This window comes from Saccopteryx leptura, chromosome 7 (assembly GCF_036850995.1).
Source record: "Saccopteryx leptura isolate mSacLep1 chromosome 7, mSacLep1_pri_phased_curated, whole genome shotgun sequence".
Classification (NCBI taxonomy): Eukaryota; Metazoa; Chordata; class Mammalia; order Chiroptera; family Emballonuridae; genus Saccopteryx; species Saccopteryx leptura.
Genome location: NC_089509.1, coordinates 110476289 through 110495697, shown reverse-complemented (window position 1 = coordinate 110495697; position 19409 = coordinate 110476289). Strand labels below are relative to the sequence as shown.

Sequence of the window (19409 nt, the reverse complement as noted above, 5' to 3'; positions counted from 1 at the left end):
GAACTCCAGGTCACCAGTCGTGCTGCAGCCCCTCTCACCAACCCCAAGGTTCTCTTTCTCTGAGTGACGGGCACGAGGGAACCCCCCTGGCTACAGAGCACCGCGGCGATTTTCAACCTGTCTCCTCCCACGGCACACAGCCACTTATTACTGAAATCCCATGGCACACCAAAAACTAGATGTTTTCTGATCTGACCAAAAAAAAATGCATAATTTCAGTTCATTCACACTGGGCAGCTGTTGTTGTGTTGGCTGTGGTCATTTTTTTTTATTTTATTTGGCAATCTAAGCGAAAGAGGTCAGTACCCTAAGTAGTCAGGTATCGCGTTTTAAAACTTCTTATGGCGCACCAGTTGAAAGTCGCTGATGTAGAGTAATGAATGAGACATTGAGCTGAGCGTTAGGGACCCACCAGTACCTCCCCCAACACCACCTGTGGCCCCCAAATGGGAAGGGTCCTGTGAAGATCACCAAATTATTGCTGACTCAACTGACCTTCACTGTATCATACTTCTTTTCTTTCCTCTGAGATCCCATTCACTTCATTATTCATTCAGTCAGTCCTTGATTCAAGAAAATGCTTTCTGGAAGTGGTTCATGCACCGAAGTGAACCAAGTCCCACCTTCACGCGGAGCTCAGATGGGGCCGTCGAACATTCTCAATAAGCGCAGTGTCAGAAGCACATCTCACTTGAGACACCAGGAGCTTATTCCTAAGCATTTGAACCCGTCACTAAAGTGGTGATTCCGATTTCAGGTGAACCGGGGCCACCTGCGGATCTGGATTCCTGCCCCCGAATCCCGGGACTTCCTGGGGTCCCCGGCCCAAGAGGACCGGAGGGAGCCGTGGGGCTCCCCGGAAAGAGGGGCCCTCCGGGAGCAGGTACGAGCCTGACACTGATCGGTTATTATTTGTATCATATACATATTCCTGAAATGAACATCTCAGTGTTTTGCGAGGTAGTTTTTTGTTGTTGTTATTATTATTGGTTTTTTTTGGGGGGGGGTTCTTTTTTTGAACCTAAACCCCTAGTGAGAATGAAGTAATGAAAATTTCCTTCCCCTTGCAAATTTGTGCTACATTTATCCAAAGGCTTAAGCATGTACTAACTGAATCAGCATGTTCCTTTCACTTTTATGTTGAAATTCGACTTAAATCTTTTATACTCGGGCAGCTTTTGGACAAGAGGTTTTGAAACCTCTTAACAACAGAGTACAGGCGCTATTCATAGTCATTAATAGCTGTCAACTTGATGTTGAATGGAAAACAACTGAATTAGGGCTCTCTGGAGCAGAAACGGCCTATAGGAAGGGCAACGGAGGTGGATGTATCCTTAGAGGAGGGAAAGGGAGGGACAAGGGAGGGTCACACTCAATTACAGCAATGACTGTGTTGCTCGTCTAAGTGCTTGGAGCATTGCTGACTCCATGTCAGGGTGGAAGGATCCTTATTTAAGTATTTAAACCAAACCATTTCTTTTAAAAAAAGTGTCCTCCAAATCACTTCTCTTGTCATGTCTCCACTGCATTAGGTAAATCACGAAGTGATTAGGGGAGTCCAGGGCTGGTCACCTGGTGGCCCCTGGTTCTTTCAGACTCATTGGCCGTGACCCTGATTCTACAACACCTGTGCCCACGTTATCCCAGGCCATTCCCTTTCTTGTTTTCCCCACCGTCCTGCTGCAGTTTTAGCTCTTTTTGGTTTAGGGCCAAAGGAATTGGAAGTAGGAATTTTGCCCCACCTGTGTTTCTCGTGTTTCCCCAAACCCACGCCGCGAAGGGCCCCAGAGAGGTCCCCTCTGCTGGAGTCTGAGTCGTTCTTGGGTGGCGTCCAGGGCATGCCTGGAGCCTCCCTCGACGTAGTGTGGGGTTGTTGTGGAATTGTTGCACGGCGCCTGTGTTTGTGCACCAAGTGCATTGGGTGTTCCCTGGAGCAACTTTCTTCGACAGCCAGCGGCCCCCGGGTTTTGGTTCTCGGCGCATGGATACAGCTGTCAGGTGGGATAACTCATCATTCAGCCTGATTTTAAAACCAAGCTGCCTTGCTGTGTATATATTCGCAGCATTGAGAGCTGGGTCCCTCCTCACCCTCAACACACACATACTTCAAAAAAAAAAAAAAACCCCACAACTTTCAAGCGGAAGAGGTAGCCTACAACGGGGTGCTGCATATTCAGTGTTCAGTTTGAGAAGCATTTTTAGATTCCCTCTATTTTTCATAAAGGATGGACTCGGTGTGGGCAAAACAAATGCAGATAAGGGGTGTTCTTCTCCTCTCCAGGGCCTCACAAACTCAAGGCAGAAATGACCGGCAGACCATCAATCACGCTGATACAGTGGGAGATTAGGATTTGTGGTTTTTGTTTGTTTGTTTGTTTTTGTATTTTTTTTTCTGAAGCTGGAAACGGGGAGAGACAGTCAGACAGACTCCCGCATGCGTCCGACCGGGATCCACCTGGCACGCCCACCAGGGGCAACGCTCTTCCCACCAGGGGGCGATGCTCTGCCCCTCCCAGGCGTGCTCTGCCGCGACAAGAGCCACTCTAGCGCCTGGGGCAGAGGCCAAGGAGCCATCCCCAGCGCCCAGGCCATCTTTGCTCCAATGGAGCCTTGGCTGCGGGAGGGGAAGAGAGAGACAGAGAGGAAGGAGAGGGGGAGGGGTGGAGAAGCAAATGGGCGCTTCTCCTATGTGCCCTGGCCGGGAATCGAACCTGGGTCCCCCGCACGCCAGGCCGACGCTCTACCGCTGAGCCAACCGGCCAGGGCCCGATTTGTGTTTTAAAGGAGTTTCGAGCGAAAGGCTTAGGAGAATGAGACGAGGAGCCGTGAGTCCCTGTGCTGAGGACTGTGGGACTGCTCAGAGCCCGGCAAGAGCTGGCGTTTGAACAGAGCCTTGAAGGAAAGATTGGGCTCAGAGGAACCAGAATTGTCCCACGGGGAGAAGGCAGGTGCACAGATGGGAACAGGTTGGCCTAATAACCTGGTAACGAACAGCCAGCTTCATCCTTGCCACTCAAAGTATGGTCACAGCCCCTCAACCTACTGAATTAGAACCTGCCTTTTAACACGATCCCCAGACTGTTGTCTACACAGTCAAGCTGGAGAAACCCTAACTGTATTATATGAATGCTGTCCTTAAAAGGAGTCAGCTAAGAGTGACACCTTCCCTAGAAACTCAATCCCAGCTGTAGGCTCAAGTCACCTAGAGCGACCTGAAAAAAAAAAAAATGCCAGAGCCTGGACCTCATCCCAGACCAATAAAACGCAGACAGAACAGAGCCTGTGTCGGTATTAAAAACAGTCCCCCAATGGCTGGAGCAGGCGGCCACGGCTGAGAGCCTCGGCTTCACCACAGCTTCAGCTGGGACCAGAGGGGCGGCTGGGTTTGTCCATTGTGGTTGGTGGCTTTGGAAAATAACCAAAGAATGTAACTGAGAAGAAAAAAAAAATCCAGTGGGCAAATTCTGTACACTTTTCACTTAATAGTTATCTTGAGAACATACGTGACTCCCTTTCATAGATAGTGAGCTCGTGCAAGGGGGCCGGCAGTCTCTGGGGGCCCAGGTGTGCTCACCTGTCATCTCTCGTTCCTCCTGGCAGGGGCTCGGCTGGGCTCACCAGCTGCAGGCAGGTGGCCACAGAAGGGCCTGCGCTGGCTTCGTGTGCCCTCTCCTGGTTGAGGTCGCTGCGGGAATGCCCCTAGGTCACAGTCAGGCCACAGAATGGGATTATGTTAGAACAGGGGTCCCTAAACTACGGCCCACGGGCCACATGCGGCCCCCTGAGGCCATCTATCCGGCCCCCGCTGCGCTTCTGGAAGGGGCACCTCTTTCATTGGTGGTCAGTGAGAGGAGCATAGTTCCCATTGAAATACTGGTCAGTTTGTTGATTTAAATTTACTTGGTCTTTATTTTAAATATTGTATTTGTTCCTGTTTTGTTTTTGTTTTTTTACTTTAAAATAAGATATGTGCAGTGTGCATAGGGATTTATTCATAGTTGGTTTTTTTTTTATAGTCCGGCCCTCCAACGGTCTGAGGGACAGTGAACTGGCCCCCTGTGTAAAAAGTTTGGGGACCCCTGTGTTAGAACAAAGTGCACAGTTCTTCCTGAGAAGCACGGGTCGCAGCCAGGGCTGCCCCGCTCCATGGCCCAGTCCCCGGGAGCCCTCTGTGACCGGCTCCGCGGCCCCGTTCCCGGGAGCCCTCTGTGCCCTGCTGGGCACCCGCTCACAGCCAGGCTCTCCTTTGGGCCCCTCTTCTCTGGCATGTGCCCCCCCCCCCCCCCGCTGGCTCCTGCTATAAAGGTCCCCTCGTTTCCTTGGTTCCCTCTTCTTGTCTCTTCCCACTGGCCACCCTGGTAGCATTGGCCATACTGGCAGTGGCTAAAAAGTGACAGGTCTATTCTGAGGGTGTTAAGTGGCCCAGCTCTGACTGACGTGGGTCATCTGCAGGTGAGAAGGGCTGCACGTACCAGCCCCAAGGTGGCCCCTATTCCCACCTTCACGTCAGGTCGTACCGTTGGCTTCCTCCCATTCTGTCTTCAACACCTTTCTCATCGCTCAGCTGATGAAACCCGGCGCCTAACCAACCACGTGCTGCCGCCGAGGGCGACGGAGGACAACATTCTGGCTCTTTCCTGCCCCAGCTAGCGTGGGTGACAGTCCCACTAAGTGTCACTGTGTCTGTGAAGTGGCCTCCGCCATGGGGAGTCTCATGCTTTTCACACGTCTCTCTGATCTACAACTTCTTCCCGGGGGGGGGGGGCGCTCAGAGGCTGGGGCGCCCTAGATGAACACAGAGACAGTGTCCGTTTTGGTCTGAACTGTTACTGTTTACTAGACATGCGCCGTCCTGTCGGGGTGTGTTTATCTTCCAGTCAACACGTGACCCTCTCGGCGGGGGGTGACCCCTCGAGCCCTGGCAGGTTCTGAGGTGGAGCTTTATTCTTTCAAACGAGGTCCCCGTAGTGGAAAGCTTGGGCACGCCACTCAGGTTAGCAAAGCCCTTTCTTTCTGTCTCGCCTGACAATGTCTCTGTCTTCCCTCGAGGGGACAGAGCCTGCACGATGGCGTCTGGTGAGCGAGCCTTCTCTCCCAGGTCCGCCACAATCGCACCCACGTCAGTCTCTCAGGGGGACACCTGCTGTCTCTTCTGCGATGAGCCCGGTCCCTGGCTTGTCAGCACGTGGGCTGCCCTACCCAGAAAGCTCAGTGGCCACTCTTTGGAACCCTCTTGTTGGGTGGGAGAGAGAAAAGAATGCTCTGAGCTCACTGCGGGGGGCACAGGGTGGGGGGGGGAGGGCGGCGTGCTCCTTCCAAAATACCAGCTAAACTCTTTGAAGCTGGAGGGAGGAGACATGGGGGCTCACAGACGGCTGCGAGGGGCTTCCTTTCGTGCATGCGGGGGACAGGCGTGTACACATCGCAGTCCGGGCACTCACGACATTCCAAGAGAGTTCGCTGGTGATTCAGGGTGAGAAGGCATGACGATAGCAGCCCCCACAGATAGGGTGCACGGAACGCCACACTGGATGTGCGTCACCCGCGGAGGGTGTGGAGCGGAGGCACCTGCTGGCTGTGGGGAGGGTGTGCGTGGGACGCTCTCAGGCAGGCGATGCTAGAACACATCTCAAAAGCGCTGAGGGTTGGTGGGGCACGCGTTTCAGATGGCTGAGAGAGGGAAGCCAAGTGACACGCCTGCCTGGTCACCGGGGTATGGCGATGCCCTGCTTGCAACCCTCAGGTGGCTCCCAATCCCTTGAAGATCAAGTTCAAGAGTGAAAAAGAGTAAAACTTAAGCGAGCCCTCTTGGACTCAGTGAGGTTGGTTTTAGGCTAATTTCTGGCAGAGAGAGAGAGAGGAGGCAGAGAAGGACAGAGGGAGAGACCAGGAGGGAAGCAGAGAGATTGAGGGGGAGAGGAAAAGAGGAAGGGAGGCCATGGCCAGTTGGCTCAGTGGTGGAGCGTCGGCCTGGCGTGTGGAAGTCCCGGGTTCGATTCCTGGCCGGGGCACACAGGGGAAGCGCCCATTTGCTTCTCCACCCCTTCCCCTCTCCTTCCTCTCTGTCTCTCTCTTCTCCTCCTGCAGCCGAGGCTCCATTGGAGCAAAGATGGCCCGGGCGCTATGGATGGCTCCTTGGCCTCTGCCCCAGGCGCTAGAGTGGCTCTGGTTGTGGCAGAGCATCGCCCCCTGGTGGGCAGAGCATTGCCCCCTGGTGGGCGTGCCGGGTAGATCCCGGTCAGTCGGGCACATGCGGGAGTCTGTCTGACTGTCTCTCCCGGTTTCTAGCTTCAGAAAAATACAAAAAAAAAAAAAAAAAAAAAAAAAAGAGGAAGGGAGGCTAATAACTAGGGACTGGAAGCCCTGAGCGTCATTCAGGTCGTTAGGGCTATTGGCCAGAACCGGATCTGCTGCTCAACCAAACGGAACCGTGGCAAGGAATCGATGTCTTGGCCCAAAGTAAGCAAACACTTAGAGAACCCCTCGAGTACCGTGTGGCTGCTGCCAAATCCCCCAGCTTATGTCCCTCAAGAAATACACCTGAGGTCCGTGCCTAGTCGCAAAGCAGGGGCTGGTGGTGAGGTCATAGCCTCTGTCCTCAGCCTGCCTCAGCCCGTTTCCTGCCCACAGGTGATTGGCTCCGAGGCCTTCCCGAGCCTCAGTCTCCCCACTGGGAGTCCGGCCCGTGACAGTACCTAGTCATGTGGCCACTGTGAAAACTGAATTATATAATCCCCATAAAGGGACTGTCGTGGAGTTTAGCACCTGTTATACACACTCAAAACCTTATTTTAAAAAACTGCTGTTCTTATTTTCCTCCGAATTTAACTTGACCCCCAACTGAATCCTATTAGATTCCATTCATTCCTTCACTCAGGCTTTGAAAATTCATTATTAAGGATCATATTTAATGATAAAAGCCATAGGTGTTCAATATAAAAAGAATGGTCAGGTGAACAAGACTATCAAGGACATGTGAAAACCTCTGAGCACCTCCCGGGTCCGGCTTCAGATGCCCATTACTGGCTCGTTGGCCTTGATTAGTTCGTGGCTTGACCTCTCAGAGCCGCGGTTACCCCAGCGCCCCGTGGCGGGTAGTGCGAGTCCCACTGCAGGTGGCCGGCAGGGTGAAACGAGCTGGGGAGCTCGGACGGAACAGGGTGCCCACGGGGCGGGCGTCCTGTGGTTCTGACCGCTGCCCTTGTGGACTCTTGTGCAGGGTGCAAAGGAGAGCCCGGGTTGGATGGCAGAAGGGGCAAGGATGGCTTCCCAGGGCCTCCGGGGCCTCCAGGACACAAAGGTGACATGGGAGACGCCGGCTGCCCTGGAGCGCCAGGTAAAGAGTGTCATTGTCACGTCTTTTTGCCTACGAGCAGGTCCGGGAGCTGTGTTCAAAATCCCTCCGGGCTCGCGAGCCACTCTCCAGACCAGGGGTCCCCAAACTACGGCCCGCGGGCCACATGCAGCCCCCTGAGGCCATTTATCTGGCCCCTGCAGCACTTCCGGAAGGGGCACCTCTTTCATTGGTGGTCAGTGAGAGGAGCATAGTTCCCATTGAAATACTGGTCAGTTTGTTGATTTAAATTTACTTGTTCTTTATTTTAAATATTGTATTTGTTCCTGTTTTTTTTTTTTTTTTTTTTTTTTTACTTTAAAATAAGATATGTGCAGTGTGCATAGGGATTTGTTCATAGTTTTTTTTATAGTCCTGCCCTCCAACGGTCTGAGGGACAGTGAACTGGCCCCCTGTGTAAAAAGTTTGGGGACCCCTGCTCCAGACTGATCCCGTTAACAGCGCTTGCTTGCCTTAGACGCCAACTCCGCAGGGACGAGGGCGCCGGAAGCGAGAACCAAACAGGCTGTCTCCCCCACGTTCTAACTGGTCCCTGTCATAGACACGAGTCAGGGTTCTGAGTCCGGGTCCCTGTTTTCCCAAACCACTATGTTTGCCCGTCAAAGGCTCAGCCATCGCCGCTGCTCACGTTTCCCAGGCGAGCCCGGGTCGACCACCTGCGAGAGGCTGTACGGAAGATTTGGGGGATGGGGGAGGGGGGAGTCTCACCCTCCACAGCTGGCCGACTGCCCTGTCCTATGGTTTCCTGAGTTCAGCTCATGGTACAGCCCTCGATAAACTTATATAGCCGGCAGGGCTCTGTCTTACGCAGAATGTTTGGGAGTGGCCATTGTGTGAGGGGCGGGATAAGACCCATCAGAATAGAAATTTGAAATACAGTGCACCAGGATATAGGGTGGGCACTGGGGACCTGACGACCCAGGGACACAGTCTCAGCTCAGGAGAGCGTCTGGCAATGCCAGCGTGGTAGTGAGAAGGGCGAGGAGGGCTGGGCGGGTCTGCGACCAGAAGGACCCCCCTCGGGAAGCCAGGGCTCGGGTTCCGCCTGCTGCCGCCAGGTGGAAATGCAGCCCCAGGCTCCCTACGCTCTGCTTGCCAAGCCTGAGACCTCAGCCTGTGACATCCTGATGGGTCAGAGGAAACACAAGGGCAGGCCTGAGTCCACAGGCTGCCACTTTGTCACCTCGGGTATACGGCGTAAACGGGGAGAGACTGCGGGTCCTCCAGAAACCAAGTTAAAACAAAACAAAACAAAACTTTTGGTTTTAAAATCAAACCTCACTTTTTTTCCCCCCGTGACGATTAGAAAGAGGCCCGTCCCTGGAGGGCACCAAAAAAGAGAGGCCGGGCTCACATCCCGCCGACCGGATTACATCCCACCTGCCAACAAGAATTCTAGAATTAGCCCTTCCTTCTCTACCCCTCCCCGACCCCATTACAGAAGATGAGATCCCAAGCCAAACATGTGCCTCCCAAGCCCTTGTCCTTCTTAGAATAAAACTGACTCTGTGCTGGAACCACGAGACAGCTCGGGGTGTGTGAGAGAGAACAGCTTTGAGAACCACCTTCTTGGAGGGGCAGGTGCCCCGTCCCGTCTGCGGCTGGAGGGTCACACGCGGGCTGTGTCATCACCCTGTTCTGCTCCTCTCTTCTGAGCTCCCCTCGCTTTCTAACATGTTCCACACTTGACCATTTTATTATGCTTATTGCTGGTCATTTCCTCAAGTGGAATACAGCTGTAGGAGAGCAGGGCGTTCTGTTTTGTTTTTACGCTAATATCAGCCAGCCACCTGGGCATTGCTGAATGCTTGCTGAACGAGCTGTTTGGGCAGATTGAGCTGGAGGGGGGCAGGGAGAGGGGTCCTGCCCTGGGCCGGGCAGTCCTCCTCCTCCTCCTCCTCTCTCCATTCCCAGGTGTTTAACAGTGAAACGGAACAGAGGTGCTCAGCAATGTGTGTGAAGCTGAACCCCCTAACCAGCCTTCATTTCTGTTTCCTTCCTCCAGGCCCCCCTGGGCCCATCGGGGATCCTGGGCCCAAAGGGTTCGGCCCCGGGTACCTGAGCGGCTCCCTCCTGGTTCTCCACAGCCAGACGGATGGAGAGCCCACCTGCCCAGTGGGCATGCCCCGGCTCTGGACGGGCTACAGCCTGCTGTACCTGGAAGGGCAGGAGAGGGCGCACAACCAGGACCTCGGTAGGTGGACAGCCCCCAGTCGCCCGCGGCCGCTGCTGGAGAGGAAACCTGTCGGGCTCACTTCACCAGTTCAGGAACGTCTTAAATGAGTGCTCATCGTTGATGAGGGTTTTTCTTTTGATACTATCATGCTAATTCCCCGTGAGTTCTATTAAACCTGTGACCCTGTGAGGGCCAGGCAGTCTCTCATGGGCTACCATTATCATTATCCAGCTACCTGTTAGTAAAAAAAAAAAAAAAAAAGATGGTCAGTGAGATGTAACTCTGACATAAAATGCAGTTTTTACTCCCAAATGTCAATCGTTCACATGGAACCGGGGTGCTGACAGCCCCTGGGGACCCCCTGGTGTGCGGTCACCAGCGCCGACCGCCGCCCTGGCCCGGTTTGTTTTATATCCCGGGCCTTGATGCTGAGAGTCGCCCCTGGTTCTCCTGGTCACCCCGCAACAGCAGAGTCGGGGAGCCCGACTGCAGGCCACGAGATGAAGTGCTTGGTGCTGGCAGACACTGACTCCCCCAGATAGTGGAGGTTGGGGCGGTGGGCGCAGGAAGGAGCTGCTGACGGGGACGGTCGATGGTGCAGTGAGTTCTGTCACTGTGCCCACGGGGCCATGACCCCTCCCTGGGCTGTGAGTAAGACAGTCAAAGGCTGCAGGTCTACAGGTGGCGGCTCCGGACACGCCGCTGGGCACACCGGGTCAGGCTGCCCCAACCTCACGTCCTCTCTCCTTCCTTCCCCAGGGCTGGCGGGCTCCTGCCTCCCCGTGTTCAGCACGCTGCCCTTTGCCTATTGCAACATCCACCAAGTGTGCCACTACGCCCGGAGGAACGACAGGTCCTACTGGCTGGCCGGCGCCGCGCCCCTGCCCATGAGGCCGCTGTCGGAGGAGGACGTCCGCCCGTACGTCAGCCGCTGCACCGTGTGCGAGGCCCCGGCTCAGGCGGTGGCGCTGCACAGCCAGGACCAGTCCGTGCCCCCGTGCCCGCGGGCCTGGCGGAGCCTCTGGATCGGGTACTCCTTCCTGATGGTGAGTCCCCGCGCGCTGGCCGCTGGGTCACGTCCCCGCTGTCTGGACGGTCACCCCGGGGGCTCCGTGCACGGGGACCACAGTAGGACGTGAGGTCGGGAAGGCCAGCACAACCCCCGGCCTGCTCAGACGCATAGCCTCCCTCCCCCCTCATTGTCAACAAGACTTTTATTCTAGTTGGGGGGGTTTAGGAGATGGCATTGACTCAGCCATCGGTGACGGTGATGTGGTTTAATTACGTGCGCACATCCCCCTCGCCTCCACATCTCTCATTCTCTCTTTCTGGAATCATTTTGGGAAAAAACAAGCAATTCAGGGCCAGAGCTCACTCCCAGCGTGTCACCGACTGGGTGTGGGGCGGTCTGCCCGTGTCTGAGCCCCGATTCTCTCTTCCTGTCCCGGTAGCACACAGGAGCCGGGGACCAAGGCGGAGGGCAGGCCCTCATGTCACCTGGCAGCTGCCTGGAAGACTTCAGAGCAGCCCCCTTCCTCGAGTGCCAAGGCCGGCAGGGCACCTGCCATTTTTTTGCCAATCAGTACAGCTTCTGGCTGACGGCGGTGCAACCACACTTGCAGTTCTCCGCGGCCCCCGTACCGGACACCTTCAAGGAGAGCGAGGCCCAGCGCCGGAAGATCAGCCGGTGCCAGGTGTGCGTGAAGGTTAGCTAGGGGGCCCGGGCCCGGCAGCCGCGTCGCCGCGAGAAACCTTCCAGGGTGCTCATCCGTCCCAGGCTGTGCTCTGAGACTCCGTGGTGCTCACTTCTGACCCTGGTGTCAGCGGTCGGTTCTTTTTGCATTGTGATTATTCCCACAGTACTGTACTCGCCTCCTCTGTTCTGGACAGAGTAAGCAAATGCTACACGTATGGATGTGGTTGGACCCCCCCCCACCCCCACCCCAATTTAGATGAACCCCAGAGATCTTGATTTTTATGAGGAGGGTAGAAGAGCTGGCTTTTTATAAAACAGCATGCTAATTCCCAGGAAGGCAGACAGAGGATAGAGGCCAGATTACAAACAACATCACTGAAAACTCCATTCACTGGTTCGTAGCCCCTCCCACAGTTGAAGGCAGTTGCTCTGTGATACAGGGGGCTTCTGGGTGGATTTTACAGGGGGAAAAAAAATAGACCAACAAATGAAACTGGAAAGTAGGGATTTCCAACATTTCAAAATGATTCCCTCTGTAATTCTATTTTTTATGCACTTTAAATAATTGTAAAACCATGACCCAAGGAGAGTTAAAAAAAAAAAAAATCCATACCTCCAGCATTCACCGTGCATTTCAAAGCAGAATGACTCATTGTGGCAGACAGGACCAGAGATGCGACATTAGCATAAACACATTACAGATGAACGTGAAACATTATGTCCCCTACTGCATTTTTTCAGAGAATAGAAACGCCTGCTCTGGCAACCCTTTTGAAAAGTAGCAATTACGGAAAAAATATATTCAATAAGGGATTAAGAACCTAAAAGCTATTAATGAATATTAAGACAGGGATTCACAAAAATTGACTTCCCATTGCCGTGAACTTCCAGACGGCTCTTCCCCAGTCGGGGTCCAGCTTGTCTTTGGTGAGTACGTGCTAATGGGACTGACGCCACATGTGGCTTCCCCCAGCGAGCGGGAGGCACATGGCTCACACAAAGCCTCTCACCCGCCGGGGCCCCTGCAGCCCCCGCCCACCTGGCTCCCAGCCTGCAGCGGACACTCCACTTCCTACACATAATAGGCTCTCCTACGGGGCAGTGACAGTTATCATTATGCACTTTGGAGAAAGTGCTGACTTAATTAAACTTAGGTAAGAGGATTCATTTAAGTCCTCGTCACCCCACCAGGAAGACATAGCAGGCTCTTTAAACAAAAACAAAGGCAACCCACCATTTGAATGATATGTTCCTGTGACTGCTTTTTATAGGAGCATCCTGTTTTTCCCATTTTAAAAGCGTTCTTATATTTTCTATCAGTATTATAACCAAGGCAGCAGTTTGACCCTTGGCATTAATATTTTCTATAAAAGTTTAGAAGTGATTTCAATTTATAATGAGTAGTGTTCTGAACAGCAAAGGGTGTATTTTCTGTTTTGCCAGGATTTCAAGGGTCTAATCCTAAATATCAAAAGGCTTGATGAAAAAAAGATTTTTAGGAAACCTGCCTTCGTCGTTAAGAACAATGTCATTTTAGAGAAAATGAAACATTTCTCATGAGAGCGACACTCATATTAGTGCTTAGTTTCAATGCACTTAAAAATAACTGAGAGAAGAAAAACTCAATTAAAAATTTGTTTATAAAAAATATTTTCCTTGCCAAACATTAATTAGGAATGTACTGTAATATGCAAAACACATTTCAAATGAGTCTTGTTATGGGGTGTTCCCGGATAGAAATTTATTTTAAGAATACTCTCTGGTAACAACAAAAATGTGTATTTTAAGATGAAACAATTTCTTCATGCATCTATTTCATTTGACCCATTTATTGATTTCTTTAAACCTTTCTATGCCATATTACATATTTTTGAGCACCTGAAATTTAAGCCATTTGCAATCTTATTCAGACTTCAAATGTTCTGTTTCCAAAAGCTTTATCATATATTACCAGAACTCAAGCCTTCTAAAAATTCATCTTGTTCATTCATAAACTTGGTCCGAGAACATTTTCTCAGGAGAGCTAAGAGGGATAAATAAAACATAAGAAACATATTTTAAACTCTTTTACTTGGTAGTAGACTATAAAAGTAATAGTCTATTTTAATAGTCTTGCCAAATAAACTTTTTAGAAAACGGGCTGAATTCAGTGGGCAGTTTGCTCCCCAGGGAGCCTAGGATTATGTAAGAGACTGACTGTTGAAAATACTGGTTTTGTTGGAGCCTTCCCTAAATGTAGCAAAACTCTGGCTTCTGATTTTTGAAAAAAAAAATTTTTTTTCAATAATCAAAAAAGGCAAAACAATGGAAAAAATAACTTATTAGACCATCTTCCTTGAAGCCATTACTCTCTTCACCTGGTCATATATCAATGCACTTTGAAAGTCCTTGGCCTGTAAAGGCTGAACAGGCTTTAAAGCGGTACCCCTAATCCATCACAGGTCGTTATCCTTATCAAAAGCTCCTTCCCAAGAACCTCTCTCCTGCTTCGGGGGTTGGAACGAGTCTAGATTGCCCGGTGGGAATGGCTCTGGGCCCTGAGCTGGAGGCCGGAAGGTTTCCTTCACGGTTCTTATTCTAGTGACCGGAGCCCTGCATGTCCAGGTGTCCCGGTGTCCCGGTGTCCAGGCTGTGACTGGCGGCCGGTTTCTTCTCCTCTCATATCCCAAAGTGTCCCAAAGACCTACACTTCCGTCACCACTTCCTGAGGACCGTGTCCTTCCTCCCAGCCTCGTTGTACCCGGGTTCACAGTCTTATCTTTCACCCACATTCTTGTAGAAGACATCTCCCAACTGCCACCTCTACTTCCAATTCCCAGTTGTCATTTCTCCAAGATGCAAATTGGATTTTGTTATCCTTTGGCTTAAAAATCCTTCCACGACTCCAGTGCCAGTGGAGTCCAGTGCCTTCCCACGGGGTGAAGGAAGGGGTCTGCGGGAACAGTCTGTGGCTCAGCTCTGTGCTCATCAGAGGTGGGCTCTGATCTCTGTGACTTTGCTCCTGCTCTACCAGGGAGGCCTCCCACCCCGCCTCCAGCGCCCCCTGGAGCGCCGCCTCACAATTCCCCATCTTTAAAAAGTGATTGAGTCGAGGGGGAGAAGTGTATGTGCGTCTCCCCGGGGAGACTTGGACCTGTCCACTATCTCAGGGTGCCCCTGGCTCCGGTAATGTCTCTTCACACCTCCTCCATTCTCCTGCTGAAATGTAAGTCCCTGGATGGAGCACGAGACCAGGCTTCACTTATCTTTGTATGCCCAGTGCCTACACAGAGCTGAGTGCGTTATGGACATAATTCTTTTTACAATGACAACTCGATAAGCATCGTTAGGCAGTAGATGCTTTATTCTGTCTTTGGGGTTCTCGTTGGCAAAATGGTTACCAGTATAAACCATTTCTTACTTCAGCATACTCGAATGTGACAATGTGTCTGCACACACAGAAGCTCTTCCTATAATTACTCACTGGAAGCCAATTGATAGACTTTAACCTCACCCCCTTCTGAAGAATAGCTACTTTTCCAAACTGTGACAGTTCAGAAGGAAGATTTGAGAGATTTGGCTGAAAGCAGACTCTTTATTGAAATATGACATGACTTGACTCGGGTTGAAATCTCCTTTCCCTTGTGATGTAATAAGAACTTCCTAGTACAAGATCACCTCTAAAAAAATTGCATACATGTAATCGGTGCTGAGGAACATAGTCAATGGAATGGTGCAGTAACATTAGATTTTATCAAAGATTTTATTTTGAGCCTCTTATAGATTATAATAGATTAGCAAATCATTCTATGTGTTCCTAGAAAGAACATTAGATTTGTGTTTCTATTAGCTCACCAAGATGAATTTGAGAATTGTTACTTTTATGTTATATCGCTGCAAAAACAGCGGGGAAAATGTGGACCTGACAGTTGGTTGAACCCAGATTTGAATCTGCCTCTGTTTGCTGTTACCTTGGGTGAATTACACCAATTCCCCGAGCCCCATTTTAATCATTTGTACCATGGGATAGAACACCTACTCTTGCATTGTGAATTAAGTTTGGTTATATGCCTAATACATAGTAGTCAGTATACATTGATTATGGTCACCTGTTCGGTTTAAAACAAATCATTTAATATGAAAATATTTGTTTTCTTTTTTTAACATAGAATTATATTATGCTTCTCACAAGCATATAAATTACTAATTAGAATTATTTAGACTTGGCCAATTCTTAATATCTGGGAATGCTATTTTATTTCAGTTCTCAAAGTTACTATATCATACACACACACACACACACACACACACACACACACAATATCACATTTTCCTGCAGGGACATTATCAGGAAGTTCTGCAGGGAACAAAACAATTGACATTAAGAATCAGTCCTCTGCAATTGTCACTGTTATTATCTGCCAGGGTCTCTGCGTAATGCATTTTAAACCACCGAGGCTAGCTGCCACATCCCTGTGAAATGCTTGAATTTTATGGTGCTTAAATATTTAATGATTCATAGGAAAAATGTGAAATGGGTCCAACAAATTGCATCCCTTTCTCTAACCCATGGTTGTAAAGTTAAAGACTTTTGACGTGTGCCATTTGCAAGATGCCCAGTCTGGTACTGACACCCGAGTCTTTGTTGTAGTACAACGTATAACATCATTTATTATATATAAAGTTCTGTGATGACCTTCCAAAGCAACTGTGATGTGTCTGGTGCATTGATTTTCTTTCAAACCAAAGCGAGTTTACTTTGTTACCTACCTCGGAGTGTGGGCTACCTTGCAGCTGGCTTCGTGGGAAAAACAGGAGCGGTCACGCAGCATGAGCGTGTGCTGCAGGTGGGAAGCGTGTGGGTAGCGTAGAGCGTGACCGCCTTGCTCGGGAAGGGGTGGGGTGCCCAGGCCTCCGGGAAGCACGGTCCTGCACATGGAGCTGGGGTCGGGGTGGGCAGGAAACAGGTCTGTGGGCCAGGTCTCTGCCCCAACCCTTTGTTCAGCTGCACGCGCAGCAGGCCAGGGCGCAGACCTGTGGACCTCGGCTGCCTCATTAACTGAAGGAGAATGAGACCACTTGCTTCAAAGGGTTGTTGTGAGGACTTATAGTAAGAGATACAACTACAAAGAGATTGAAGTGTAAGGTCCTGTTACTGATAACTATAGGCGCTGGAAGTCAGGGGTCAGGCAGTGAGCACAGAGACTTGTATAATGCACGTTCAATATCCGTTTCATGGAGCTACTCTTTCTAACCAGGAGGGAGTGTCAATGGTCTCAGGTCAGACCTCAGCAGATAGAGATGTACAGATGTATACCGGTGGCCGAGGCCAGGCAGGTCCCCACTGGATTCGAGCAAACGGTAGAGAAACTGCAGAGCCAGAAAGGGTTGGGCCATTCCATTTGATAAATGGACCAGCACACAATCAGGGGAAACCGCCTCTCAGACAAACAGCAAAATGGCCGCTCACAGTGGCGGGCAGGCAATCCACCATCCGCAGCCTCCCATCTCTCTCGAGCGCAAGCACCCACAGCTTCATAGAGGCCACTCACACGTGGCGCTGCCATGCACCCATGCACCAGTCAGGCAAAGTGCTTACAGCCGGTAACCCCGCGAGCAAGCCTAACACAGCTGCCCCACAAAGGATAGTTAACACTGCTTGAGCTAACCATTGGCAGGGATTTGCTGATAGGCACCCTGCTAACCCTGCAGTGTGTGCTCCCTCTCAACTGTCCTGGGTTGCAGGTAAGGAGACTGAGGTTTATAGAGAGTAAGCCACTTGCTTAAGGCGACAGAGTCAGCACCCAGCAGAATTTGAAGCTTGGTCTGTCACTAAAAATTGTGCTTTTAAACTACCAGCAGTCGGCAAACTCATTAGTCAGCAGAGCTTCCCCCATGTGTGGATTGCTTAGAAAAGGGAGTGTCCCCCGGAGATGTCCCTCTGGGGCCCTCAACTGATGCTAGCACTGCAAGGCCCCCTGTCATGAGCCCTCAGGCAGCCTGCCCAGTGGCATGGAGACAGTCTGGAGGTGCTCTTGGGGGCCTGGGGACCGGGAGCCCATGAGGTCAGAGCAGTCTGGGGGAGCCCAGAATGGCCGTATTGCAGGGTCCACCGCGAACCCACCAAGCCTCTGGAGCCCTGTGACATCCAAGGTCATCCACTTGGGAGAACTGGTCTGGTGGCCCCCTGGAAGCCCCGTCACTGCGGTGCTAGCCAGCCAGCCATTTTTATTGTCCCCCTGGCCATCAAGGCATTTCCTGTCCCACACTGTTCTAGGGGGTGGCTTGCGTCCTCAATGACTGTACACATCGCGTGTATAATTTTATCAGCCTAACGTGAAATTCTCCACCGGTTCTCAGTGGAATTTGTCTGTCTGGAAAAACGAAGGCAAGCTTTAGAATCCGGAGTCTGATTTCCAACACACGCTGTAGACTAGGGTGGGCGCAGCTGCAACCACATGTGCGGGCCGGATCCCCACGTGTTCTGCTCTCGAGATGCAGGAGCAGTAACTATGGCAACTCTCACATCCGGTCCTCTGGGCCAGCCCCTCTCTCCCGTGCTCAGGCTGCCGGGCACAGGCCCCTGGGATTGGCGTCGTCTTGGCCGGAGGAACGTGCTGTGTGTGTGTGTGGCCACAGGCACGTTGTGTTCGTCACACTTCTTCCTGCTGACAGCAGGTCCTCTTCTCTGCTCAGCACAATGGAAACAGAGGCGCCGCCCCTTCCTGTGCTGAGCTTGGACCCTGACCTCCTCCCCCGAGAGCCGCCATAACTAGATCCAAAAGGGACTTTTTCTTTTTTTGACACAACAGTTGTTACAATCCTGGTAGAAAACGGGCGACCATCTTAAAATGTATTTGTGCCCCTGAAATTTGAGCAGGACTTGGATGACCCTAAACCACCTCAGACCAGTTTCCTTTTTCTTTTTCTTCCTTCTCTATCCATGTTCTCACTTATTTTTCCCCGGGGATGAGAACAGTGGAGATTTATGGTTTTAGCCCATGTCAAGTATACAACACAGTATTATGAACTATAGTCTCTGTGCTGTACACTAGACCCCCAGGCTTTATCCACCGTCTAACTGAATATGTGCACCACTGGACCAACAGTCTCTAATCCTCCCCCACCCCCACCGGCAACCACCATCCTACTGTTCCTACAAGTGTGACTTGGCTCCCTGTTTTAGATTGCATACTTGAGAGAGAGATCACACAGTGTCTGCGTCTGACTGACTTCACCGAGCATGGGGACCTCTACTTGCAACCACACTGCTGCAAGGAGCGGATTTCCTTCTGTCTCAGCGAATCTCTGTAGGTTCCCTTGCATATCGGCTCCTAAGGATGTGCAAGCTCATTTTAATTATTGGGAGAGAGAATCTTACTAAGAGGCAGCATCTCAAGATTCAAGTTAGGCAATAACTTTTTAAGGACCGCAAATAAATAGCAAGAATCTATGAAGCCACATGCCTTACTGATTTACTTGTTTTGATTGGATTGGATTTTAGCGCTTCCCTCCGGGCACTGCACAAAGGATTGAAGGGGGAACTACAGTGGGAGAGAGAAGGAACCTCGCGGCTTCCTGGCAGAGGCCCCGGCCCGCCGGGGGCAAGCAGCTCTTGTCCACACTCAGAGAAGGAACCGAGGTCGGGCTCTGCACACAGCCGTGTGGCGTGTGCTGTGTCTCAGGTGTTTGTGTATGCCCCAGATACCAAGAGTCTCCATAAGCCACATGGTACTGATTTTATTACACTGTTCTCTTCCTAACAAGCAGTATGTATCACCAGCAAACGTAATGGTTTCTGTTAGCGGTGTTCGGTTTTCCAAAGGTGTAAATTGTATTGTCAGATCTGCCAGCTCATTCCTGCCATCTGAACACATTGTCAAGATCACACTCTCCCTACCCTTACATTCCACAGAAGAAAAAAAACAAAACAAAACAAAAGCGTTAGCACAGGCACATTAAACACATCCCTGGAAGAGTGCGGTGGCCAGGCGGGGTGGCATTCATGGAGACTGCTCGGTGACACTTCTTGGATGTGCTGGAATCTTCCACGGTGCTCTAAGTCCCAGCCTTCAGTGAGGCGGGGTGTGTCTGCGGAGTGACACAGGCTGGTGATACCTCCCACCCCCTGATCAGCAGGCCTGACATCTTAGGAAGATGTGGAAGAGGCCCCAAATTCTGTTTCTCTGGGCAAATGTTTTCCT

General features: G+C 51.3%; 1 protein-coding gene across 2 annotated transcripts in view; it reads left to right on the top strand.

The window, feature by feature from the left end:
- Positions 1-18963, top strand: part of COL4A4 (collagen type IV alpha 4 chain) — a 127958-nt gene extending 108995 nt beyond the window's left edge. Inside the window, exons 44-51 of one of the 2 annotated variants that reach the window (XM_066346605.1) lie at positions 758-883; positions 7220-7336; positions 9360-9548; positions 10290-10576; positions 10982-11236; positions 15112-15181; positions 15955-16061; positions 18710-18963. In XM_066346605.1, the coding sequence (XP_066202702.1) occupies positions 758-883; positions 7220-7336; positions 9360-9548; positions 10290-10576; positions 10982-11236; positions 15112-15181; positions 15955-16061; positions 18710-18928 (1370 nt within the window). In that variant the 3' untranslated portion in view covers positions 18929-18963. Of the gene's footprint in view, positions 1-757; positions 884-7219; positions 7337-9359; positions 9549-10289; positions 10577-10981; positions 15249-15954; positions 16062-18709 lie in introns of those variants that run through there. The other variant, XM_066346606.1, reaches the window with a different exon arrangement.
- Positions 18964-19409: the final 446 nt, after the last annotated feature.